At 42.6% G+C, this 27,677-nt stretch overlaps 2 protein-coding genes across 2 annotated transcripts in view; both read left to right on the top strand.

Moving 5' to 3' along the window:
* Positions 1–11,555, top strand: part of ITGA3 (integrin subunit alpha 3) — a 42,502-nt gene extending 30,947 nt beyond the window's left edge. The window contains exons 11-26 of the mRNA XM_069951694.1: positions 987–1,054; positions 1,351–1,487; positions 3,345–3,491; positions 4,292–4,389; positions 4,632–4,797; positions 4,877–4,945; positions 5,023–5,102; positions 7,555–7,632; positions 8,020–8,122; positions 8,208–8,384; positions 8,872–8,967; positions 9,193–9,306; positions 9,784–9,882; positions 9,991–10,116; positions 10,890–11,040; positions 11,447–11,555. Of these exons, the coding sequence (XP_069807795.1) occupies positions 987–1,054; positions 1,351–1,487; positions 3,345–3,491; positions 4,292–4,389; positions 4,632–4,797; positions 4,877–4,945; positions 5,023–5,102; positions 7,555–7,632; positions 8,020–8,122; positions 8,208–8,384; positions 8,872–8,967; positions 9,193–9,306; positions 9,784–9,882; positions 9,991–10,116; positions 10,890–11,000 (1,669 nt within the window). The 3' untranslated portion in view covers positions 11,001–11,040; positions 11,447–11,555. The remainder of the gene's footprint in view (positions 1–986; positions 1,055–1,350; positions 1,488–3,344; positions 3,492–4,291; positions 4,390–4,631; positions 4,798–4,876; positions 4,946–5,022; positions 5,103–7,554; positions 7,633–8,019; positions 8,123–8,207; positions 8,385–8,871; positions 8,968–9,192; positions 9,307–9,783; positions 9,883–9,990; positions 10,117–10,889; positions 11,041–11,446) is intronic.
* An 11,953-nt stretch (positions 11,556–23,508) lies between these two features.
* Positions 23,509–26,395, top strand: TMEM101 (transmembrane protein 101). The gene is made up of 4 exons (XM_069952724.1): positions 23,509–23,743; positions 24,014–24,194; positions 25,074–25,220; positions 25,732–26,395. Exons 1-4 carry the CDS (start codon positions 23,613–23,615, stop codon positions 26,038–26,040), a joined length of 768 nt encoding a protein of 255 aa, XP_069808825.1. The 5' UTR covers positions 23,509–23,612; the 3' UTR covers positions 26,041–26,395.
* Positions 26,396–27,677: the final 1,282 nt, after the last annotated feature.

Below are 27,677 nucleotides of genomic sequence, written 5' to 3'. Positions count from 1 at the left end.
AAGCCTGAGATCTCTCCTCTTTTCAAATCAATTCCTGGTTTTGACTTCAAATCTTTGGCAGATAAGCTGTCAGATAATCTTTCTGTGTAAATAGACCCTAACAGGCCCAGTAAACGAGCGCTGACCTAGCAGATCAGCGCTCATTTACAGTATTGATCTGTTAACGTTCCAATTCCTCTCTACTTTTAATACCTCTGCTTGTTGTCAATACATGTAAATATCAAGATTTTAACATGAGGGGTTGCCACAGCTGGATCCATCTAAATAGCTTTGACTTCAAACGGAACTGTTTTACCATAAGAAGTGTCAGGCCTGGACAGTATTTGGTGCCTCTCAAAGTAACTAAAATATTTACATTCGCTGATAGAAAACAGAGATGTTGAAAATAGAAAACTCCTTTAAATAGTCACTTTTGTTTCCAACAACGTCCATCCATGTTATAGTCTATGTGATTCCTATCACATTTGTATATCACTTCATCTACCAAAAATACCCTAGAAGACAGCTGCTTTAATGGCCACTAGGTGTCTCCCTTCTCTGCAATTTGCTGTGTAATGCCTGCTGCTATGGGTATTCTGTCTCAAGTAACAGCAAACACTGGAGAGAGGGGGCAGGGCTTAGCATGTGTTGTGTGCAGGGGAAAGAGGGAGAAAGCCTAGGCTATACACCTGCAATCTAAACTTTTATTTGCCTACTGAAGATGATCCACACTGTTCCCGAAAGGTAAATCAAGGCTTCCTACTCAACTTGCAACGCAGCTGCTGTTTCTTCCATTTCTGCTTAAATAGCTTGCTACAAAACCAGTCCATCATTAACCCCTTCTCCCTCCACATGCCAGCTAAAGGAGTGTACCCCCAGCTCAATGCAGCCTTATAAGGAAGGAATAAGTTAATAAGAAATTAGAACATATATAACACTTATATATTGTAGCATCCAGTCCAATAGCGCTGACCTTTCACCTTTGTATGTACTCTCTTGTGTTACAGTATGGATGTTCGTCTCTGCTTCTCGTATGTGCTGAGTACAGGAGACGCCAGTAACAAACAGAACATCAGTGAGTATTTGGCTGTATAAATCCTAGTAGAATATGGTGTGAGTGTTATACTGCAGATGTGTCCAGTCCAGACCCCCACCGCTTTACTCTCCCCCTTGCTGCTGGAAATGGTCTCTTGAAGGATTTACAACTGATTGACAGCCATCCCTCTATGGACATGCATACAGAGATAGCTGTCCATCACAAAATAGGCCCACCTATCGGGCTGTTAAAGAGAATAAAGATTTACGTAAAAAAAATCCCTAGTATATGAAAGAAAGACAATAACTATTTTATAACTATTCCCCCAATTGCAGCTCTCCAGTACACAGTGGAAGCCGACTTTGATAGACGTCCTTCTCGAGTGCGGTTCCTTGGGGCTGCCGGAAGTGTTTACAAAGGATTCTTCTCAATGCCAGATACCAAATGCCAAAATCTAAAGCTGTTGTTACTGGTGAGGAGCTCATATAGCCTTATACTCTGTGCACCGATAAATATCTATAAGCACGTGTTCCATGACTGATATCATTGTAGAAGATGATGATCTTTTTAATGTGGTTGTGTCTTAAAGAGGTACTCTGGTGATTTTTTTTTTCTTTCAAATGAACTGATGCCAGAATGTTATATAGATTTCTAATTGACTTCTTTTTAAAAATCTCAAGTATTCCCATACTTATCAGCTGCTGTATGTCATGCAGGAAGTGGTGTATTCTTTCCAGTCTGACACAGTGCTCTCTGCTGCCACCTCTGTCAGTGTCAGGAACTGTCCAGAGTAGGAGAGGTTTTCTATGAGGATTTGCTACTGCTCTTGACAGAGGTGACAGCAGAGAATACTTTGTCAGACTGAAGAAGATACACCACTTCCTGCAGGATATACAGCAACTGAAAAGTACTGAAAGTCTTAAAAAAATGTCAACCAGTTGATTTTGTTTTATGCCAGAGTACTCCCTTAAGGTAACCATGCACCTTCAATAGTAGACAATTATTTGCCAAGCATTTATGTGTTCTTAATGGGCTGGAGGGGGGAGAGCCACTTTAAGGCTCCCTTGTTTTCCCTAAGAACAGAAGGATCAGGCAGTTGGTGGTGAATATGGACAAGATATAAGTGTTTGGTGAGATACCTGCATATACCTGCAAAAGTTTCTTAAAGTGACAGTGACTCTTTAAAGAGCTGTCAACCAGTTCAAGCTGGAGCTGTTTACATCCATATGCAGCAAGTTCCTCCTGTATCCCACCACTACCATCACTAGGGGGTCCTAGTGATGGTAGTGGTGGGATACAGGAGGAACTTGCTGCATATGGATGTAAACAGCTCCAGCTTGAACTGGTTGACAGCTCTTTAAAGAGTCACTGTCACTTTAAGAAACTTTTGAGCTATCACACAGCAACAATAATGGGGTTGTCCAGCGAAAATCTTTTTCTTTCATATCAACAGATGTCAGAAAGTTATATAGATTTGTACTTTACTTCTATTAAAAAATCTCAAGTCTTCCCATACTCATCAGCTACTAAATGTCATGCCGCAAATGTTGTTTTATTTTCAGTCTGACACAGTGCTCTCTGCTGACATCTCTGGCCGAGACAGGAACTGTACAGAGCAGGAGAGGTTTTTTATGGGGATTCATATAAAACCGAGACAGAGTTCCTGTCTCGGCCAGAGATGTCAGCAGAGAGCACTGTGTCAGACTGAAAATAAAACCACATTACCTGCATGACGTAGGAGCTAATAAGTACTTGGGAAGACTTGAGATTTTTTAATAGAAGTAAATTACAAATCTATATTACTTTCTGATATGAGTTGATTTAAAGGGGTTGTCCAGCGAAAATCTTTTTCTTTCAAAAGTTGTTTTCCGGTGGGGGGAGGGCCCAGGTGTTTTTATTGCTAAATAAAGCCAGGAGAAGCACAAGGCTAAGCGCTTTCTCCCCCGCTTGCTGCCTTTTTTATTTGCAGGAAACAGGCTTCATTGTAAGTCTGTAGATCTCCTGCATCAAGTCAAGGAGCAAAGTACTAAGCTGTTTGCTTCTCCTGGCTATATCTAGCAATTGTTAGGGGTTTGAACACCAAAACCCAAACAGATTAGAAATTTTGACATGTCTGCGTCAGATACAGGAACACTTTGATCTATATGCAGAGAGCGCCACCTAGGGGTGGGTGTAGGTAAGCACAATGTCATTCTGAAGGGAAACAGTTCGGTATGGGCCCCCTCCTACTTCTACATCCAGGGTCACTTAGAGTTTCCCTTCTTATATGTCATCCACCCTACTACTAGTTCTATATCTAATCTTATGTATTTTTTTTTATTTACCCCAGGAAAATATCCGAGATAAGCTTCACCCAATACATGTGTCACTGAAGTATAATATTCTGGAGCGGGAGCAGAAAAATGACAACGGACTTGTGAACCTGGAGAACTTCCCTATTCTTAACCAGGATCAGAGCACAGAGCAGACGCTGGAGGTAAGGGCGGTGGACAGGGTGGATAAGAATACTTTAATGCAAAGAATAATGGGCAAATATAAACATAGAATTAGGATATGTAGAAATGTAACATTGTATGGGGTGTCTGCCAAAGCTCTATTAAGGTATATGTATGTGATAGAGGGGGGTCAGTACTTCATTCCATGAGAATAGATCCACTAAAAAAAGTAGGCCTGACATGTCTTTCTATATTTATATTTATTTGAATGGTCATGTGTAATACTACATTTCTCCTGTAGGGGCCACTATAGGGTAAATCCACAGTGTGACAGGGATATAAAAAGGGGGGATTATTGGCGATCAACTGATCACAGCTGTGGGGTTTGTCTGCAATGGATTGACACCCCTTTAATTTATCTACCCCCAGAGCATTCATAGTATTCTAACCACACCACTAGTGCAGATGGTTGTCTGATGTGCTTAAAGCGCCATCTTGTGGATATTATATTATCATAAACTTCTCTCTCCTGTGGATAGGTAACAGCTGATGTTAGTTGGATAACCCAAGAAATGTCAGAGTACAATACTTTATTTATTAAGAGGATTATTTTTTTTTAAATTGTTCCATGATTTATGCAAATATCCCAAATTCTCCTCAGTTGCCATGTGAATATGTAGGCCTGAGGAACACAATAATAGCCTTTTCATAATGTAAGTGTTGTAGACTGGGTGCTTACTATCTCACTCAACCCACACAAACAAAGCTTATACACAACACACGCATTATAACAGGGAAGATCCTAACACATCCTGACAATCTGTATATTACTGCATTGCAGATCCACTTCCAGAAAGAATGTGGAGCCGATAATGTGTGTAGGAGCAACTTACAGATGCAGTATGAATACCTGCTGGAGAGCTCCGAGCCACTGCCGAGGTACCCGCGAGTGTGACCAATGTGCCAGAGCATCCATATATCTCCTCCTATTACTCCATATACCCTCTCCTATATCTCCCCCTATTACTCCATATAACCTCCCTATATCTCCTCCTATTACTCCACATATCCTCTCCTATATCTCCCCCTATTACTCCATATAACCTCCCTATATCTCTCCTATACTTCCTTGTAACCTCTCTATGTAACCTATATATAACGCTCTCTATTCTTCTCCACAGAGTGAATGGTACTCAGGTTCTCTACTATGACCGCAATGTAAACAAGTTGCACCTCCGAATAGTTGTGACCAATTCCCCTACCGCCACGTCCTCGGCTGATGATGCTCATCAAGCCATGTTAAATGTCACTTTACCAGATGAACTTGTATACTCCACAGTGCGTCCGGTAAGTGTCAGGACAGACAGTTTAATATACCGCTGTACCAGATCACTGGACTCCCATAATTGTAATGTTGTTTGGATAGGTTGGAGCCTGTGACTTTCAAGGTACTGTCTTGTGTCTGCTGGGGAACCCTTTCCGAAGGAACCAAAGAGTAAGTAGTGTAAATGTCATCTGTTTGTGTACAGGCCGTTCTGCCATATTTTTTACCTATATCATTGAATTCTATAGGCTGAAATTGACATCCTACTGGAAACAAAAGGAATTGTATTGAAAACCAGAGAGGTGATGACTGCACTCCAGCTGTCCACGTAAGGAATGGCCATAGTCATGCGGAGAAATCAATGGGATAAACATGAATAGGAGAGCAAGTTTCTTTAAGGGTATGTTCACACTAGGAAAATGTGGCAGAATTCTGCGCCTGAGCTGTCCGCCACAGAATCCCGCCTGCCTCAGTGTGACAATGCTTCTCTATGGGAGGGCTCGCGTGCATCCCCTCCTACTGCTCTCTACTCCTGCCACTCTCCACTCTCTCGCAAGCCCTCCCATAGAGAAACAGTGTCACACTGAGGCAGGCGGGATTCTGTGGCGCTCTCTGCCGCGGAATTCCGCTACATTTGCTCAGTGTGAACATACCCTAGCAATTGAATTAACCCTAGAATGCAAGACATTACAAATCTACACCTTTACATAATGGGGGCCTTTTAGGATATGACAAATGTACAACATATTAATTATAATTTTTTTTCCAAATTTCAGATAGGAAAACACATAAAGGTATATAAATGTAGAGTAAACTAGCTGCAGCTACTTTTCTCTTCTAACTTTTTCTCTTCAATTTTATTGGTCTTCCAAACAATTTTCACATGTTATCTTTTCTAATATACAACAAGAGATCGGTCAGCACTAACCCTTTCGTACCCACGGAGTCGGGCACCGTGCGGAGAAGCAAAGATGGGGTGCCAAACCACTTAAAAAAAACAGTCTTTCCATAAATGTCATCACAGAGAAGCGAAGGAGGGTGGCACTCGCCATCTGATGAAATCCAAAACTTTTATTTCAGGACATACAAGATGCAGACATCTACGTTAGCAGACGCAGGGTTACCGGTCCGTAAAAGCGGTAACCCGCAAAACAGACTGTTACCACCTACCTGCTGGCGTCTGCTAACGTTGATGTCTGCATCTTGTATGTCCTGAAATAAAAGTTTTGGACTTCATGTTATCTTTTCTAAAGAATGTTCCCCACAAGTGGTACAATATCGCTCAGTTTTCCCCTCTAAGTTTCTTGGACAACGCTTTCTCGTTTTCATAATCTCAGACCTTAGATCTTTCTGTACTGGTGCATCACCTTCTTTGCCACTGTAGATAAGCCCATTTATGCCACAATAATTTGCAGAGTCACACTTCCGGAAGATTTTTATTCCATACTTGGCTGGTTTACTGGGCATGTATTGTATGAATCTGCAACGTCCTCTGAAAGGTACAAGTTGCTCATCTACTGTAACATTAGTACTAGGAATGTAAAGTTTGGAGCAATTTTTGATAAATATGTTCCAGATATAACTAATAGGAGCTAATTTGTCTGTTTTGTCTGTAGAAACAAAGAGACTGAAAATGAGTCAGACTTTCTCCCAATATCAAATCATCACAGGTCCTTCAGCAATTAGCTCACAGTGTATACTGTCCTCATAAGGACCTGCGATGATGTCATGGCCTTATAACTCCCTCCATATGACATATGACATCCTGGTCCCTCCACCAGCAGCCCTAACTACAAATAAAGTAACTTAAAGCGTAACTGTCATTTTTTTTTTTTTTTTATTGCAGAAATCAGTAGTATAAGCGATTTTAAGAAACTCTATAATAGGTTTTATCAGCCAAAAAAGCCTCCTTCTGTACTCAAGAAGCAATCTCCCAGCCTCCCCCCCCCTGACTTCTTATCTGTGCATTATCAGCCAAACACGTCTTCATTACAGAGAAGCCAGTGAAGACGGGCTCTGCTCTCTTTATTATATCCTTATGGAGGGGGGAGGGGCCGGGGGAGATGAGGGAGCAGGAAGAGGTGACATGAAGGTCAGATGATTGTAGACTCTCTGGGCACCTAAATCGCAGGATTCTGGGGTCAGAAAGGTCAGTGCTTATCTATGACCTTACTGAGAGAAGATTGCAGGGTGTTGTGCTGTGCAGGACTGCTCCGTCACTCCTAACAGCCGCTCCCCTCTCCCTAGCCACATAATGGGCACAGAAATCCTGCTTCTTCTGAAGTAAGGGGGGAGGCTGGGAGATTGCTTATTCAGTCCAGAAGGAAAATCTTTTGGTTTATAAAACCTATTACAGAGTTTCTTAAAATCGCTTGTACTGTTGATATTTAATGTTTTCAAAAAAATGACCCTAAAATGACAGTTACGCTTTAAAACACAAAAGTGCTAAGTGCATGACAAAAAATAGCAGGGGCCTGTACAGATGTGGTTTTCGCAAAAAAAGCATTTTTATAGCAAAGTGCCTATAAAAAAAATTATATAAACAACTGGATATTACCAACAACAACATACTTGAGGAATACCTGGAGTTTAAAAATTCTAACTAAAGTAATTTTGCAGATCATAGCAAAAAAGTAAGCATGGGGGCCTAAAAGGCCCCCAATCCGCATTCTAGGGTTAAAGTGGGGGTCCATAGGCTATGAGAAATATCATAGATGAAAATTCTTCATAAAGTCCATCCTTGTGGGATGCATTGAAAGTTCCCCTGTGTTTTCCTTTAGATTGAGCAAACAGTCGGGTCTGGAGGAGGAATATGCTGACTTCTTGGTAGACTACACATTAGAGACTTCTTTATCTGTGTAAGTACTCTCTGAAATAAAAGGAAATTAGATAAGTAGGCCAGCAGCAGGGGTCTGCCATATTAAATGTGGTACAGGATGCATGTGCTTTACGGCTGCTGCAATAGCACCTGTATTCCTATACAGCATCAACCAGATGGGATATCCACAGAATATGCTATATCATGCTTATCAAGTCACCAGTAGTAAATCAGATGCAGGATTCAGTAATTTTAAAGAGATTGGCCAGCATTAAAAAAAAAACAACAATTAGTACTCACCTGCAGCAATTCCCTGCTGCTGCCATTCCTATGCTGCTAGGTCCCTTCTGCTTACCCCTTTAAATTACAAATACAAGTACTAAAAAAACAAATTCTCCTTCTTTACTCTTCATGATGGGCTATACAGGTCCCCTCAGAACCTACAGACCTATTTCAGCGGAGAAGTGATGGGGGAATCAGCCATGAAGACCGAGGATGATGTGGGAAGCCCTGTGGACTTCGTATTTACGGTGAGAAATGGTTGAGGGGAGGACAGAGTATCGATCAGCTATTGGGAGAGAGATTGAGCTAACATGTATGAGCTTTGTGTTGTAGGTTAAAAATCAGGGGGACTCCCTCAACAATCTGGTGTCCCTGATCCTAGCTGTAGAATGGCCATACGAAGTGACCAACGGGAAATGGCTTCTATACCTTACAGAAGTATCGGTGAAGATCAGGAACGTGACACAGTGCCGGCCCCCTGGAGACATCGTTGACCCATTAGGCCTCATGGTAAGCCTGTATTCTGGGAATATCTTTAGGATTTCGATATATAGACAAAAGTGTTTTGCTATTTTAGTCGTGTGTGTGTCTGATTGTGTTATTTTCCACTATTTCACTCCCGCTATACAAATGCACACATCTCTAGGCTGAGCCTGCATGTATTTTCTATGGAAAACGGGGGAAACTAATGCAAGAAATCACTTGAAGACATTGAAATCCAGCTGCTCAATCCCCAACATCTCTCGGGAGAGTCAAGAAGAAACCATACACATTAGATTCTCTTGTCGACATTAATCTAACATGTATGAGCAGTGCACAGCAGAATCCCCTAGCCTGTCACACCAGTAAGGGTCCTGCAGTGCCTCCACAGGGGAAATGGAGTATTACATATTTTCCTCCAAAATCAATAGGCTGTCCATGTAAAATTTCAAACATTCCAGGGGTGACAGGCACAGTCTTGCTTTATCTTAGTAGCATGTTTTTTTCTTTCCTTTAGCATTCTGGGAGCAGAAGAAGGAAGAGAGAGGCTGTAAAGTTGGATTTGCCAGATGTTCAGGTTTTGCCAGCTGTTAAAAGACCAAATACTGTACTGGTAAGAATCAGAACCTTAAAACCTCACATAAAACTTTTGGTCATTAGGTATACTCTATATTTATCCTCTTGAACATAAGCGTCTCTTCTTGGTGGGAATGTCTGGAATCTGTACTCTTTTTAACTTTGCAGGGAAAGGCCACTTACCTGTTGTAAGAACTCCTTTGTATTGTATGCTTCATGTCTGCTTTTACCTTTATACTAATCAATTGCATCGTATTTCCAGAGATGTGGAGGTGGAGGTGCCAACTGTGTGCGATTCGAATGCCCTTTGACTGGCATGGAGAAGGAAGCCACTATTACTGTCCGTGCAAGAGTCTGGAACAGCACATTCTTAGAGGTGAGAAATATCTGGAATTGGGTTTAAATCATACTCGATCAGTATTTTTTAGGCCTAAACTAGGAGTAGGTCACACACATGCAAATTTTTCAATTATAATTTTTCTCTATGTGGGTTCCACTCCTGGTTTTGGATTAAAATACTGACCAAAGAGAGCTTCAAGATGAGGCCCAAATATTGGCCAAAACTTATGTGTGAACAAAGCCTTAGACTGTTGCAAGGTACAATTCCCATCATGCCTGGACAGCAAAATTTTTGGCTGTCCAGGTATGATGAGAATTGTAGTTTACCAACAGCTGGAGGGCCGAAGGCTCCCCATCCTTGCCATAGGCCATGTTAGGTGGTCAGATCAAAAGAACAGCACATGGGGAAAAATATTCTAAGGGCATTTGGATTGAGAACTACATGACATTCTTATACCTGAAACAACATGTTTTCCTCCCGTACATGAACCCCTTTCTTCCATTGTTCCCCCAGGATTATAGATACGCTGACCGAGTCTGGGTGGAAGGAGCAGCAGAACTTTATCTAAAAACTGATATTGAATCCATAAAAATGAAAAAACACCAAGTATCAGTAGGTGTCGATCTACATATACACATTTATATTAGATCACCAGCTGGTAAAGATGTATTTACCATGTGGATTAATCGGACTTTATTTCTGCTCTTCCTCATTGTTTAGTTTTCGGTCACCATAGACTCTGAACTGGTAGAACCACCTCCGGCTGAACTTCCGCTCTGGGTGATAATTGTGTCAGTGGTATCTGGAGTTTTACTACTAGGACTTATCATTATCATCCTATGGAAGGTAAGAGATGAGAACCCATTAGACGTGACCTCCTATGTATAGTGTCTATATGATTCTGAGGAGTGTTGGAATGGAAAGATAAGCCATTGGCCGCCAGTTGGGACCTCTTTTGTCCATATACTGTAAAAGACTTTGGTGTTTAATAAAATGATGACTTGTGATGCGCAGACTTGCCAAACTGTTTGGATTCTGCAATGTTCTTCAAGCCTTAACACTCAGGATTTGATTACACATGGTTGGAGAAGTTGGAAGCAGTTTTAGGGAGTCCTGGAAAACAGGGCTACCTAGGCAGCCCTAGGGCAGCATCTAACTTCTTCAGCCACAGGGAGTCAAATGCCGAGCGTTAGGGTTCAGAGAACTTTGCCGAATCCAAACAGTTCGGTATATCCGCTCAACACTAATGATGACGTGTTGTTTCCAACCCCCTTTCATTCAACTTTCATAGTTGTAGAACAATATCCGATAAGGTCCTCTAATACTCTTGCTCGCCAGTCCGATCCTAGATGTAGCTTTATATAACCTTAAAAATGTCAAGTGTATCCATTGACCCTAAAGGTTTTGATCCCTGCTTGACCTATTATTCCTTGCTTGCTTATCTATTGAGCCAGTTAGTCATGTCCCTCAACCTGTACATACACCTTCAAAGATTTTACACTCTTTTTAAGTTATAACTAAGAGGGTGTCCAATCACTTCCATTGTTGTTTTGTGATAACCTGTGATACTGCCCTATGACTTTCTGGCTCGGGCACCTCACCAATCTCCTGCCTTGTAGTGTGGATTCTTCCGGAGGGCCAACACCCGTGCCAAGTATGAGGTCAGAGGTCAGAAGGCTGAAATGAAGGTGCAACCATCGGAGACTGAGAGATTAACACAGGATTCCTGAGTACGACCTCTGACCACTGACCCCCAACCCTGACCCCCGGGTAACCAGACAATCTCAGACACGCTTTGCAAACTTTTCCCACCTCCTCCCACTACTTGTGTCTTTATCTGCTAGTCTCTATGGTGTCTAATAATGTACAAGCGCTTGTTGTAAAGTTTATGGGTCTATCCTCTATTTTATAAAAATTCTTATATTTTTCTATTTTCTACCTTTGTGTCTTCACACCTAATCATGTCTGACTTAAACTCACAATATCTCACTTCTCCATTTGCCATCACCACCATCTTAACCCATTGGCTATGGGTCTATCCGATCAACACCTTTCTTATTGTATCTTCCTTCCTCCACCGTCAACGTTCTCATATGATGGCATTTCCATATCGACATATTCTAACCGCAACATCCATGTTGTCCCTCATTCCATTTCTCGCCAATGGTTTTTGCAGGTTGGATTTTTCCATCGTGTCAGACATTACAGACTAGGCCAAACTCACCATGCTGTGTGTGTCCGACAAGAAGAAAGACAGAAGCTGTGCGGCAGGCAACCCAACAGCCAGAGACACTGGGTCACCACCTGGAAAGAGACGGCCAGATACTACTGACAGCAATCTACTGCCAAGACTCATCGGGAGCTGGACTATCTCCTTCTATGATATTGGCTTCTCAATGACAATGGGGACATTGCAAAAAAAAAAGTTTGGGGGGGAGGGCAGCTATAGATTATTTTATGAATGACTTTATATAGGAATCTTATTATTTTACTATGCTGGAATAGAAAAAACCAAATGACACTGGAACACCGGCAGCAGATTTCCATTTGACTTTGGTGCCTTGAGATGGGGGGAAGGGGGGGGGGGGGCATGACACTGGAATAAAGAACAGACTATCTTGTAGCACTGGAATTATGGAGACACTGGAGCAACGTATGTGAATTGTCCAGTGGGACAAGGGTACGGTGACCTGAACTATGCTTTTTTTATTACTATGGATAAAAGACACTGGAAAAAACACCACTATAAATCAAGTTTTATTGTATATTTGAGCAAGAACATTCAGATCTGAAGCTCTGGAGAAAGCACTGGAAAACTTTTGGGTGACACTGGATGAACCAATTCCCTCATATATATTGCACATAGTAAACCTGTATATTTTCCTATGGACCATAGAAATATGGTGAACATATATGGACCCGACAAATCCTGGATAGTAACATTTTACATAATGCAATGCTCCGTATCTTATGGCCCGGTATATATGGTATATGGAGGTGTCACATACTCCATTCTTACCATGTTCACCTTGTTTTCTATGTTCATTCCACCCTGAGATGTTGTAAATAAAATGAAAATCGTGAAAATAAATTTCTGGATGTGTAAACCTTCGTTTTATAGACTGCTCTAAATTTGAAGGGATTATCTACTTTGGGCAATCTTTTTCTCATAGAAGGTTTCCTAGATCATAAGTTGATTATAAGAAGTCGCACAGCTGGGATTTCCAGTGATCAGCTGGAATCCTTTGTAGGAACTTGTCCGTAAGACTGTAGTTTTTTTTTTTTTTTTTTTAAAGTGCCACCACATTTTTTGTGCCAAAACCAGAAGAGGATCTAAAAGAAAAGAGAAGCACAAGCCTTCCCTTTATATTTTCCATCCCATTTGAATCTACTTCTGGTTTTGGCACAAAAACTGCCATGTATGAAACCAGCCTAAACATGGGCAGCTAATCTAACAGATTGGTGTTCCATTAAGGGTGCGTTCACACGCACAGGATCTGCAGCAGATTTGATGGAAAGCAAATCAATTCTGGGCCATCAAATCTGCTGCAGATCCTGTACGTGGGAACACACCCTCACGCACGAAATCCGCAGCTAATCCGCAATACACGTATTATTCTTATTATTATTAATACGTGTATTGCGGATTTCGTGCGTCAGACTCCCGGTGGATCCGCCCGTGTGAATTTATCCTAAGGGTTTTTTTTTTCTTTCAAATCAACTTGTGTCAGAATGTTTTACAGATTTTTTATTTGCTCCTATTTAAAAATCTACAGTGTTCCAGTTCTTATCAGCTGCTGTATGACCTGCAGGAAGTAGTGTATATTTTCCAGTCTGACACAGTGCTCTCTGCTGCCACCTCTGTTCATGATAGGAACTGTCCAGAGTAGGAGCAAATCCCCATAGAAAAACTTTCCTCTTTGGACAGAGGTGACAGCTGAAAGCACTGTGTTAGACTGGAAAGAATACACCTCTTCCTGCAGGACATACAGCAGCTGATAAGTACTGGAAGGCCTGAGATTTTAAAATAGGAGTAAATTACAAATCTAAATAACTTTCTGACTCCAGTTGATTTGCAAATTAAATAAATAATAATAATAATCATAATAATAACAACACAGAACAACGGATTTGAAAATTGTCGCCTAAATTCTGTATTACTGATTAGATCCAGATACTAAAACATGCTCTTTCTCTTAGGCTACGTTCACACAGAGCAAAAGGAGCGGATTACGCAAGGAAATATTTCCGCCTGAAATCAACTGACACTGAATTCCGAGCAGAATATAAGCAGAATGCAAGCAGAATCCCTGCGTATTCTGCTAGGAAAGTGTTCAGCTCGTAATCAGCTCTTGACAAATTCAGCGCGGAATACTCGAGGAATCCGCGCTGAATCCGCATGCATTCAGCGCTGAAATTCAGCGAGTATTTGGTGAGTAAACTAGACTATACCAGAACATATACTAGAATCCTCCTCCCCCCCCTTTTCCCCATTTCCGCGCTGATTCAGCGAGTAATTTCCGCTTGTATTCCGCTTGTATTCCGCGCTGAATCCGCGCTGAATCAGAAAATCAGAGCCCCATTGATTTGTATAGGCTTCCGCTAGCGGAAGAATGAACATGTTCATTCTTCTGGCGGAAAGCGGATTAGTTCAGTGCGGAAATTCCACTGTGTGAACTGCAGAGCAGAATTTCCATTCAACACAATGGAAATTAGCTCTGCACCTATTTTAACGGCTGAAATTTCAGCGCTGATTCAGCGCAGAAATTCAGCTGCTTTTGCTCAGTGGGAACGAGCCCTTAATGTTTCTATTTTCTGATTGTAATTTTTTCTGTTTATTTTTTGTATAATATTATGGGGGCAGCAATCTTTCCTGAGCTGCTTTTAACAGCACTTAGTAAAATACTTTACAGCAAACAGAGGGAGGCTGAGCTAAGATAACCTTAAATTGTTTTCTTTATCAACTTTTTTTTTATCACTTCCAGTTGCCTCCTCCTTATCAGCTCAAAATGAACAGGATTTCTCAGCTTAGTTTTAGGCCCAGTGGTGGGATTAAAAGCTGCAAGATTTTACAATTATTTTATATAATGGATAGTGAAGTGGAAAATTGTAAATGGATTGGTCGACAAAATTTCTTTAAAATCAGCTGGGGCCAGAAAGTGCCAGAGATTTGTAATTTACTTCTATTATAATCTATTAAATCTTCAGTCTTTCAGTATTTATCAGCTGCTGTGTGCCCTGCAGGAAGTGGTGTATTCTCTCCAGTCTGACCCAGTGCTCTCTGCTGCCACCTCTGTCCATATCAGGAACTTCCAGAGCAGAATCAAATCCCCATATAAAACCTTTCCTGCTCTCCAGACTGGAAAGAATACCACTTCCAGCAGAACATACAGCAGCTGATAAGTACTTGAAGACTTGAGGTAAATTACAATTCTCAGGCACTTTCTGGCACCAATTGATTTAAAAGAATTTTTTGGGGGTAAACTACCCCTAAACACTAGGTCATTTGGTGAACTACCCCTAACCAATAGGTCATTTCTGATGACACATTCCCTTTAAGTGGCTTTTAACACAGATCGTTCAGGGAAAGGTCACCTAATCAATCCTTGGATCATTAGTGCAGCTCTCCACTAAGGACCCTATTACAACAACAGATATTTGACAGATTTTTACGGCCAAAACCAGGAACAGACTATAAACAGAGAACAGGTCATAGGAAAGACTAAGATTTCTTCTCTTTTTAAATCTATTCCTGGCTTTGGCTGCAAAAATCTGTCAAATATCTGTTGGTGTAATAGGGGCCTCAGGCAATGTGAATGCATCATTTCATTGCTGTAATGAATCATTTAACCCCTTAAGGACCACGGGCGTAAATTTATGCCCCCGCTGCCTGGGCCTTAAGGCATAAGGACTTAAATGTACGGTCCCGGGTTATGGAGCGGGCTGACGAGCTGAGCTCGCCCCATAGCGGGTGAGGACCCGCATGCGTATGCGTAATCATCCGATCTATTAAAATAAAACAATATTGTTCTTAAATGCTGAATGGCGTGAACAAAAAGTGGTAAGAAAACGCAGGGATTGCTTTTTTAAAATCAATACGCCTGAACTGGTCTGAGAAGCTACTGATGGAAATCTTAAAAATCTAAACACAAAGAGGGAGATTTATCAAACATGGTGTAAAGTGAAAGTGGCTCAGTTGCCCCTAGCAACCAATCAGATTCCACTTTTCATTCCTCATTCCTTTTCATTCTTCATTCCTGGAAGGTGGAATCTGATTGGTTGCTAGGGGTAACTAAGCCAGTTTCACTTTACATCATGTTTGATAAATCTCCCCCATAGGGGACATTCATCATTGAGTTTGCACATTTTTTTATTTTAAAAAGGAGATTTTGTGCACTTCATAAATATCTGTGCAAGACTTATTAAGGGTTTTGTGCTAGTTTACATCTGTTTCCAATGCCTGCACCTTTTTTAATGTTTGCTAGGGGGGGGGTTCTATTAACAAATCTTAATTTTTTGCACAAAATCCTACCCTAGCGTAGCTTTGTAGCCAAGCTGTTTTAGGCTGGGTTCATGCTGTTTTTGCGGTCTGTTTTTTTTCCCCCATACGTCTTTTGCAAAATGGATGCAAAAAAGGAAGCGTTTGTGTGCCTCCGTTTTGATCTGTTTTTCCTTTAACTTCTATAATAAAAAACAGATAAAAATGCATCGTTTTTTTTTTTAGTGTACACCAAAAACAAGGTTTTGGTGTCAGCTTATAAAAAGATGTGTTTTCATCCGTTTTTCAATCCGTTTTTTGTTTGCAAAAAAGGATGAAAAAAAAAACGGATGTATCAAGGCTCCGTACTGTATTTTCCAACAAGAGGAAGCAGCTGTGTGTCCGAGCATGATAAAAAAAAAAAAAAAAAACTGCACACTTTTCAACAAATTAGAGATAAAGTGAGAAAACCAGTGAAGTGATAACATTATGACCTGGAGGGATATATTCTGGCCTAGACTGTTTTACATCCTCAAATATAGAGTTTATCCTCCAGGTATATTGTGGCCAGGGTTAGACTATACCCAGGTTTATAGTATGGCCTAGGCTATATTCCACCCCTGTGTATGAAAATATATCCCCTGGGGTATACAGTGGCCTGGGCTAGGGGTGAGAAAACCAGTGAGGTGATTACATTATGGCCCAGAGGGATATAGCATGGCCTAGGCTGTTTTACACCCCTAGGTATATAGTTTATCCCTCTGGGTATACTGTGGCCTAGTTTGACATTAGGTGAATATATTCTGGCCTGGATAGGTATAGTTTAGCCTAGGCTATGTTACACCCTGGGGTATAGCTTGGTCTAGGCTATTTTATACCCTGTGGTATAATTTGGCCTAGGTTATTTTATACCCCGGGGTATACTCTGATCTAGGATATTTTATACCCCGGGGTATATTCTGGCCTGGAGGGGTATAGTTTGGCCTAGGCTATTTTATACCCCGGGGTATACTCTGGCCTAGGCTATTTTATACCCCGGAGTATACTCTGGCCTAGGCCAAACTATACCCGGGTATAATCTGGACAGGGGGTCATCTGGCCTGTTACACCGGCAGCCTAGTAGTACCAGGGTAGAAAGGGACCATTTTTTTGGCTTCTTTAGTCTAATAATACAAGCCTGCTGCCGCCCTGTCCGGGAGGGCCAAATTTTACGCTCTGGGACTACTGGTACCCGGCTCTTCCCAGTACCCCTGGTGGCATTGGGTACTGGGGTAATATTGGGGGGGGGGGGGTTAGTGTTAGCCATTTTACACCTTCTAACACTAGGTTCCGACTTAATAATGGATGCTATCAGACAGCTTTCACTAATTACTCTGAATGTAAAGGAAGGTAAAACACAAAACAATAGAAAAAATTATTTTATTTAAAAAAGAACACCCCCTTAGCCCTCATTGACCATTTTATTAAATAAAAAACAATGCTGATCATCGACATAGTCCAACAAATCTGACGTATTCCACAGGATACCAATATCTGAAAAACAAAAGGGGAAAAGACCAAAAAAAGGGCAGGAGCAGAACACCCATTATTGTGACAGGTGTTTTGCACCTTACAGTAGGCAGCATTTTGGCAGATGCATGGCATCCTCAATTCACGCCCCATTGTGGCAGGTATAGGTTTGCTTTCAGAACGAATTTGTAAATGGACAGACAGATACTTGCAACCTTTGGCTAAACGCACTACAAGTTTCATAAGGGATAGTAAAAGTCTCTTGGCAGCCCTGCAACATCTCCCCTGTTTTGAGGGGGGAGCATGGCTTTCATGCGACGTGGCTGCCCTATACCCTAGTATACCTCATGGATTAGCCTTAGTTGCTTTAAGGTATCATCTACATAAGTATAGCAACTATGATGAGGTTCTTTGTGACTATCTGTGTATGGTGGTAGAATTTTTGCTCACCAATAACTTTTTTTCTTTTGGGAATCAGTTTTTTCTTCAGACCAACGGATGCCCGATGGGGGCTTGTTTTTCGCCTTCATTAGCCAATATTTTTATGGCTTACTGGGAGGAGGTCGTCTTGTTTAACAACAATAACCCGTACAGAGAATGTATTCTCTGATACGGGAGATTTATAGACGACCTCCTCCTGGTATGGAAGGGAAATAGGTCTGATGCGGAAAATTTTGTAAAATATATTAATGGGAATACGTTAAATTTAAAATTCACTTATCAATTTGAAAAAGAATCCATTTCATTTTTGGATCTAAAACTGTCCATAAAAGATGGTTACATTACTACCAGTTTATTTAGAAAACCGACCGCCGGTAATGGCGTATTGCAGGCTAACAGTAGTCACCCTAGCCATGTTACCAGAAATCTTCCTGTGGGTGAGTGGGAGAGAAATTGCTCTGAAGATGCCTCTTATTTGAAAGCGGCCGAAGAACTCACAGGAAGATTAAGGGTTAGAGGTTATAGTACTACAGTGATAGAAAGAGCACGTAAAAGAGCAGAAATTCAGGATAGAGCGTACCATTTGATGGACAGACAGACCCTTAATAATGTGGAAAATAATAGAAAGAGAAATAAAAAGGAGAACCAACTTACTTTCTCTACCATGTATAGTCCCCAATATAGAGAAATTACTAATATAATAACAAAATATGTCCCTATATTATTACAAGATTCCAAATGTGAGAAAGTCTTATCATCTGGTATACGTTGTGTTGCTAGAAGGGGTAAAACCTTGGGCAACATTTTGTCCCCTAGCAACATTAACGCCTGTAACATAAAAGATAAAAACACCACTAACTGGCTTATTACTGTAGGCTTTTTTAAATGTGGAAGTCCCAGATGCACATTATGTAAATATGCCACTAAACAAACATCTATTACATCGTACAAAACAGGACGTAACTTTGCAATTAAATCATTTATTAATTGTAAAAGCACATATATTATTTATTTAGCGGAATGTAATCTATGTAGTTTACAATATGTGGGTTCAACGAAAAGAATGTTGAAAACTCGCATTAGCGAACGCTTGACAGATATCCATTCACACAATGCGGTTCATAGAAAATCTGTCTCTGGTCTTTCCAGACACTTCATTGATTACCATGGGGGAGATACCAGTAGCCTCTCAGTGTTAACAAACCCACACGGGGAGGAGACGAGGAGACTGGGTCCAGTTATTAAGGAAACGAGAAGCTTTTTGGATTTTGTATTTAGATACTCGCTATCCTAATGGTCTGAATCTTAAAAATGATTTATATTATATTTATTGAAGTTTTCACATTGTTTGTATTTATGTATATTACTAATCCATTCTTCGTTTTCCTATGTACCTTGGTTTGTAAGTAAGTAATGTGGTTTCCACGTCAGACTAGTTACGCCCCAAGGGGTGGTGTGTATGTGGAGACATGCATCTTACCGTTATAAAAATGTATCAGTATCAAGCATAATCTGCCATGATTAAGAGGTTACACCTCGCAACGCGTCGGCGCTGCTATGCTTTTATTTGTTTGTTATTTTAAGATGCATTCGTAATAAAGATACAAGTTTTTACGGAGCTGGGAGCATCTACCTTCTTTCTGATCCTCAATTCACCCCATGGGGGCCACACTGATGTCACAATGTACCAATCCCAGCAAGTAAAGGGTTAATTGCTCCTGCCTTCCTTGCTGGGATGGGTACAGTGCTAGGGTGAGAAGGGGGGCCCTATTGATTCTTACCACCGACAGCTTGGATCTTCAGCAGAGCCTGGCACACTGAGATACAAGTGTGCCATGGTCTGCCTCTTCAAAGATGGAGCCACAGCAGCTGCAGCCAGGACACTGACGATGCTCAGCCAATCAATCTTTGAAGAGGCAGAACCTGGCACATTGGTGTTCAAACGCCTCCCCCTGTGCACAGCTACGGTTCAGGTAGGAAGGTTTTGCTAATTTACACTCTCTCAGACACTTCCTGCGTAGGTCTGTCAGTATTACTTTTGGCTAGAAAAGAGACAACACCTGTTTTTCAATGCCAGAGACTACAACAGTCATGCACTGCTGAACTTAACCCTTGGGTAACCAGAGTTACAGGAGTAACAGCCTTGCCTATGTCATGGATTCCTTACTCCAGGACAGTCAACCTCCTTGAGGGGGGAAAAAAAGGCTGATCTACAGTAGAGCACAGATGTAATTTAACCGCTCTCTACTGACTACGCTAAGTAGAAGCAAGTAAAAGCAAGTTTGCAATTTACATTCATAATGTTGTTGTTGTTGTTATCATGCTGTAAAACAAATCTGAACTTACCAGAAATCCAGGTCCAGTCTCCAGAAGGCAGATTTTCTGACTTGTGCTGGTTGAAAAAAACAGACTAAACATAGGAGATCCGGCCAGTACAGAGAGTCACAGCTCAAAGTGTCCATTAATCACATGCCTGTCTTCTCCCTGTGAGCGCTCAGATGGCCTGGGATACACAGGACTTCCTGTTTTTTTTACTGTTTCCTGTTTTTTGAGTCAGAAAACAGGAAGTGCCGTGTTCTCCATGATAATTAAAAAAAAAGATAATGAATGTAAATTGCAAACTTGCTTTATATCACATCTACTGTTGATTTAGATTTTGAAAGTTATAACGACAATGACACTCTAAGTGCGACTTGGTCATCTCTGTCACCGTACCCTGCACCTCACATTAGTTCAACCAAAGGTCCGGTCACCTGTGTGTCTAGGGGTGGGTGTTACCATTCCATGCCACAGTGACAAGTCGCCTCAAAACACCAAAGCCCACCGGCTGGTTCAACACCAGGATACAGCACCCCAAGCCATTGCAGGTGCACTACTGTACTGTAATTAGGGCTATTGTTGTGAGGGGGTGGCGTTGTGTGGTTCCTGTGGGTCAGATTTAGGAACAGATGGCAGCAGCCTGCACCATCCAGACTGAGCCCTGCTATAGCTAATTGCTGATAGCACAGGCTTACCTCAGAAGCTGCAGAGCTTCTAGAGCCAACACAAGTTCCCTGCCCCTTCTTCTTGTGGTCCTATACACAGAGAGTCTTCTGTCCTGCTGCTGCTGGTGTAATATTACACTGCTCAACAGTAGGGATAAGAGGAGCTCACAGTTTTTCAAAATGTTGACTTGGTTTAAGAGCTCCCTATATTGGGTAGGAGGGTGAGTGGGGGAGGTGCATGATCTGCATAGCTTGGTCTACAGTACTATACTTTGACCCAGGAAGTCTCCATCACCTTCCAAATCATGGCAGATCTACTTCAGGCTGGGGCTTGCATCAGGGGACAGGACCGTGGAGGTAATCTCTTCATAGCTGTAACCCCTCTCTCCCCAGAGAGTGCTGCTATACTGTGCCCACATATGCCCTGCTCATTCCTCCCTGCAGTCTGTCAGTCCTTGTGTTTCCCATCCTCTCCATTCCTGTGCCTGCACTCACACTCAGCTGTACACACTGCTGCTATAATGTGCCTGCACTTACACTCAGCTATACACACTGCTGCTATAATGTGCATGCACTTACACTCAGCCACTCACACTGCTGTATAGGAACGTTTCTGCCACTGTCCTCCTGCATAGCTCTGTGATTCTCACTTTCTGATTGTTTTCAGGTTTATGCACTTACTATACATGATACTCCACATGCTGACTGCTATACTGTACAGTAACTTTTAATATGACATATTCAGCTGTTTCTCATTGTTTGTTTCAACTGTTCTACATGTTATTCAGAATATAAAATCATTATTTTTGGGGTGTGGAACCAATTGTCTGCATTTCAATGATTTCTTTTGGGAAATTTTGCTTTGGTTTAAAAGTGGATTTGGATTATAAACACAGTCCTTATATGCTCATAATCCAAGGCATCACTGTATATGAGTGTAACATATATAACTGTATATGCTATGTTATATTTTATTTATAATGCATGGAGGTATTAAGGAGGTTCTCTCATTTGTCTAAAGGAGTGACATGTCATTCAGTGACCAGTATAAGTGGGTGATGTGCACAGTTGCATTTTCTAGTCTAGTCTAGTCTAGTCTAGTCATTTTCCAGCTGCAAAGTCTGATTTCTTTGCTCTATTACAGTCTGTGGAGTGAATGAATCAGACAGGGAGTGAAATCTGTTACTATGTGCACCGCCTCCAGGCAGGGTCGGCTTTAGGGTAAATGGCGCCCTGCGCATAACCTTTTTTAACGCCCCCCCCCCCCCTTTTAAGGTAACATAAAGCTCCTTCAGCCTCACATGCCTCCAGACAACCATCACCCCCCCCCCCCAGCCATTAACACAACTACCACCCCCAGCTCCCCACACAACTACAGCTCCCCAAACAACTACCAACCCCCGCCCCCCCCCCCCCACGACTACAGCTCCCCAAACAACTACCAACCCCAGCCCCCCAAACAACTAACACCCCCAGCTCCCCACCCAACTACAGCCCCCCAAACCAGGTTCATGCGAGCATAACACGGCTGTAATATCTGTCAGTACTGCAGATACCAGGACTCATCTGCAAGATAATATTACATAGAAGAACCTTTGCCTAAAGTGAGCACTGATCTAGAAGATCATGGATCGCTGGGTTGGTCATGCAGCCCCTTTAATTCCATCATTGTCAGATGTACATCCCCAATTACACAGGGAAATGTCCCGGCAACAGCTGTTTGAAACATACGATACAATTCACACTACGACACATTACGGTGCAGAGGAATAGGTGCAGAGACTTCAAGCGGAATCCATGTCAATTGTTTGGGTGGACGGCGAGAATCCGGCTGCAAATATCATTGAGTCTATGTGACGGCGGTACTTTAAGTGGAGGCTGTACAGTGGGAACATACCGTAGGAGATCCAACAGGTCAGAAGAACAGAACCTTATAAGAGCCACAGTGGAAGAGCTGCCTTATCATGCTACAGTTGTTTGAATCATGTCTTGAAAGTAAGGCTAAGCATGTGTTCACACCAGGTTATTTCTATATGTCGGAGATATACACTGACAGCTTTGTGATACATATCTCCAACCCATACCCCTAGTAACGTATGCTGTTTTTTTTTTTTTTGCAGGATGTCCTATTTATTCAATAAAAGGGGAGCCAAAAGGGCACTCTCTTGATTCAAGGGGGTCTACGCCTACACTATGTATACACAGCTATGTTAAAAGGGTTATTCAGACTTAGAAAAACATGGCCTCTTTATTACAGAAACAGCGCCACCCCTGTCCCTAGTGTGGGTTCCATTGAAGTGAATGGAGCTGAACTGCAATACCACAAACAACCTGAGTACAGGGGTGGCGCTGTTTGAGCAAGGAAGTAGCTGCGTTTTATCAAACCCCTTTAACATGGCCTAAGAGCAATAGCATACCCCCATGTTCTGCGTCAAACTTCTGCCATTGAGCTATATGGCTTCATCCTTAGGTAAAACGGTGATAATGCTACAACTCACTAGTGAACAAGTAAGAAATTACATACGACTTGCCATAGTCATGTGAATTACAATCCTGTTGGGATTCTTCTCACTTTTTTTACGTTTTTGCTCTGTTGTGACCATTATGAAAAGTCATACATCCTACAGCAATTATAATGTGGCTGGCATTGTCATAGGGGGACACTGTGGGAAGATAAACTCCAGCAAGTGTCCCTTTAAGTAAACCGGAAGTCCGCGCTACTACTGGTTGGCAAAAGCGTCTACTGCTGGTTGGCAACAGCCGGAAATGCGGCAACTGATTCATCGACGACCCGGCAGTAAAGTCTGGATGGCGGATGTGACGTCACGTTACTGGTTGGTTGGCAGAAAGATGAATGATTTTGTTGGAAGGAATGAGTTGTCTGGCTGCTGGGCGGAAGTGAGGTGCGGCGCTGCCTGTCAGCAGGGAGAATGGCTTTAAGTGGTCGTAAGAAGCTGCTGCAGCTGGTGACCCGGTTTGGGGTGCTGCTTCTCACCCGGTGTCCCTTCTGGTTTTGCTTCAGTCAGCTTATGTTATATGCAGAGAGAGCAGAGGCCAATAGGTACAGTGTCATTACATACAAATATATATCTATTCAGCTTTTCACAATGCATTAGTGCTTTGCACTTTTTGGCTCACTAACTGTTGCAAAATCTACAACTCCCATCATGCCCTGGGAGCCAGTAGCTATCCGTACATGATGGGAGTTGCAGTTTTGCGTCAGACTTCTTCGTTGCTGTCAGTCATGCATTGTTGCGTCAGTGACAACTTTGTAGCGTTTTGCCTTGTTTATTGTGTCATTTATTAACCCTTGCCATGTTTTATTCTCTAGGAAGCCGGACATCCCGGTGCCCTTCCTGTACTTTGACCTGGGCGTGGCCGTGCTTTGCGCCAGTTTCATGTCCTTTGGGGTAAAGCGGCGTTGGTTTGCGCTGGGTACTGCCCTGCAGCTTGCCCTCAGCACCTACGCAGCACACGTCGGTGGGCATGTCCACTATGGTGACTGGCTGAAGGTGAGTTCCTACTGCGTTAAGGAGGTATCCCCTATCTACAGGAAAGGGCATAACTAAGTGATTGACAGGTCCGACTGATGGGACTCCCACAAATCCTAAGAATGGAAGTCAAATATCCCCTCAAATGAATGGTGCGCACTACACATGTACAGCAGGTGTGTCATTCATTCTCTATGGGGCCTCTAAGTGTTACTGAACGTAGAGCTGGCTGCTCATGTGCAATGCATTATACTCATTCAAGGCATCAATGAGAGTCCGACTGCTGGGAATATTCCTTGGAATAAATGCAGCTCTGGCTGCAGATACATGCTACACTTCATTTATTCTGGCACAACTTTATACCCGGATCTGTGGCGGTCCTAGCTGTCAGATTCCCACTGATCAGCTTGATATGTATCCAGTGCATAGAAGATAACTTCATGATATAGGAATACCTCTTTAAAGGGAATGTGCCATCAGGCCTGGGCTGAAGCACTGGAGGCGGGCCGACCCACCCCCAGTGGGAGGAAACGCCCACCCCTCTATGATTCGGCTCCATTAATACTAATGGAGTAGTGTCATAGAGGGGCAGAGGTTTCCTCCCATTGGGGGTGGATCTGCCCATCTCCAGTGCTTCAGCCCAGACCTGATGGTACATTCCCTTTAAAGGGGTAGTTTAGCGATTTAATAATGTTTTTTTCTTTCTTTCTTCCAGAGTTTTGTCATTTACTTCTATTAAACAATCTAAAGTCTTACAGTACTTATAAGCTGCTGTATAAAGTAATGTTAAAAGTTTTGATTGGTGGGACTCTGAACACCTAGACCCCAACCAGTGGGTAGACAGAGCCAGGAGAAGTCTAACAATGAATTGTATTAATATGACTTGTCTGTGTTCCTCAGGTCCGCATGTATTCTCGTACCATCGCAGTCATAGGAGGTTTCCTAATCGTGGCCAGCGGTGCCGGGGAGATCTACAGGCAGAAGCCTCGCAGCCGCTCACTGCAATCTACTGGTCAGGTCTTTCTGGGCATTTACCTCATCTGTCTGGTAAGTCATAAAGGCAGCCTGTTGTCTCTTGGGCTCCAGAGAGAGAGTCTCTACTCTTTACTAGTGACATATAGAAGTCAGGCAGAATCAGTTCTGCAATAATTCCATGTCTGGTCTATAAACATTGCACCATGCTCCAGCTGGAATGGTAGCCACATACAGTTATAACTAATATCTGTAGTGTGGTGATGCTTATAGGGTCTCTGAAACATTTTGTTCACTGGAGTATCTTAGTAAGCGGAGACCCCCTGGCTGCTTCCTGGTCTGAGTGGGGACCCAGATCGAGGGGTGCTGACACGTCACAACCTGGGTCCCCGCTCAGACCAGGAAGTGGCTGGGGACTTGGCAACGGGAGTGACCAACAGCAGCCTCCCTCCTTATTTAATTCTGTTTTCTTTGGTCACGGCAAAGTGACTTTTGAGTGTTCTTTCAGCTGTTGTGATATAAGATTTATTATGTCTGATAGACTAGGCTCCATTATGAAGCATCTCTTTCCTTGTAACCCTCACAGGCCTACACCCTACAGCACAGTAAGGAGGACCGTCAGTCACACTTGGACTTCCTTCCAGGAGGAGAACCGGCCCTTCAGATCCTATTTGTCCTGTATGGCGTGTTAGCGTTGTCTTTCCTATCTGGCTACTATGTCCGCTCCTCAGCCCAAGTCCTTGCCGTCCTTCTCCCCTTATCCTTACTCCTTGTCGATGGTAACCTAGGCTACTGGCACAAGAATCGGAGGGTGGAGTTCTGGAATCAGATGCGAATGATCGGACAGAACGTTGGCATTTTTGGGGCAGCGGTGGTACTAGCCACCGATGGCTGATCTAGACCACTTTATACTAATGGAGCTCGAGTCTTTATCACTTTCAAGGAATGACAGTTCTCGGACTTATAGGTTACCCTCCTAATTGTTATGATTTACAGCAAACGCCCAGCATGGCTTCATGGACACTACGTCATGCCTGTGCACCACACTCCATACAGGAAGTCTATGCAGGCAAGGAGGACAATCCAGAGGCAGCTGCTAATACTTTACATGTATCTTCCATCAAAGAAACCTATCCTTCATAGAAGCCTGTGGACACTAAGGAGCAGAGATGTTATTGTAGCAGCAACCGGTTTGGTGCTATAGATAGTCACATGGGGCTCCCACATTTGTAATAAAGAATGCTATCTTATATATGTGTATATGTATGTATCACTGTTCATGCTTACAAGCCATGCCCACTATACCTTGAAAGGTAAATCCTCTTCCCTCCAGCTGCAGCAACACTACAAAAAGCAATTTAAAGGAAAAGGTTGGATCCTTGGGTGCATGTTGCCCTTCTTAGCTGGAACAGGTTGTTTTTTGTGTGTACATCCTGTATATACTCAACAGCTGCATTAGCTATTCTGCTGGTGGGGTCACTGTGTACATACATGACATTACTTATCCTGTACTGATCCTGAGTTACATCTTGGATTATACTCCAGAGCTGTACTTACTATTCTGCTGGTTGCTAATTAATCAGTGAGGGTATTTTCACACTGAGGAATCTGGGCAGATCGCCCACCACGGATTCCGCAGCTCGCCCCCGCTCAAGGCCGCGCACATCTCCGCCTGTGCCATAGACTCCACTCTATGGTTGGGCGGATTCTGCTGTCTGTCCAAAGAATGAACTGGTTCATTCTCTGGATGGACGTCGGAATCCGCCCAACTATAGAACGGGAGTCTATGGCACAGGCAGAGATGTGCGGGGGTGAGCTGCGGAATGCGTTATGGGTAATCCTTGGTGTGAACATACCCTCAGGTTGTTGTCTGACATGTATAGCTGCATAGTTGAGTCCATGTCCAGTCAAGTTTGCAGAATTGTGAATGCTGCTCTGGACTATAATATACTCAGCGAGTGTACTCTGTGTAGTATACAGTTGTCAGTGGAGGACACCCGAGGTTAGTGTTTGTCATTGCATGCCTCCTGTACTCTGTGCCTTCAGTCAGACACTATAGATATCCATTTGACCTCAAGGCATCAGAGGAATACGGAATAAATTATTTATAATTTATCCCGGCCCAATGCATTTAAATGGTTCACGAGAACAGAGAAGGTAAAAGGAGCGTTGGTCGCACATACGCACTTTTGTTCCACTAGTTTATGTGGCCTCAATTCTCAGGATTGCCGCAGGTTTTAGCGGTCGGGCCCCCACCGATCAGCTACTTATCCCCTATCCTGTGGATGATGTGTATACCCTGCTTATCTTATATGGTTGCTGTCACCTGCTCTTTTCTACAGCAGCGGCCTCTACAGGTAAAATGCAGGAATTGCAGCAAAATTAAATGTCAAACCTTTATTATATAAATGGCAAGCACATCATCTGAAGTGCCTGTTGTTAGATTCCACCCCACCCCCCCTTTTGGAACCATTAAACACCCTCTGAGCTTGGAGAGTTACATATGGTAACCTTGTATGTGGACTGACCAAG

This window comes from Dendropsophus ebraccatus, chromosome 14 (genome assembly GCF_027789765.1).
Source record: "Dendropsophus ebraccatus isolate aDenEbr1 chromosome 14, aDenEbr1.pat, whole genome shotgun sequence".
NCBI lineage: Eukaryota > Metazoa > Chordata > Amphibia > Anura > Hylidae > Dendropsophus > Dendropsophus ebraccatus.
Note: the sequence above shows the minus strand (reverse complement) of the source record. Positions and strands in the feature narration are given on the sequence as shown.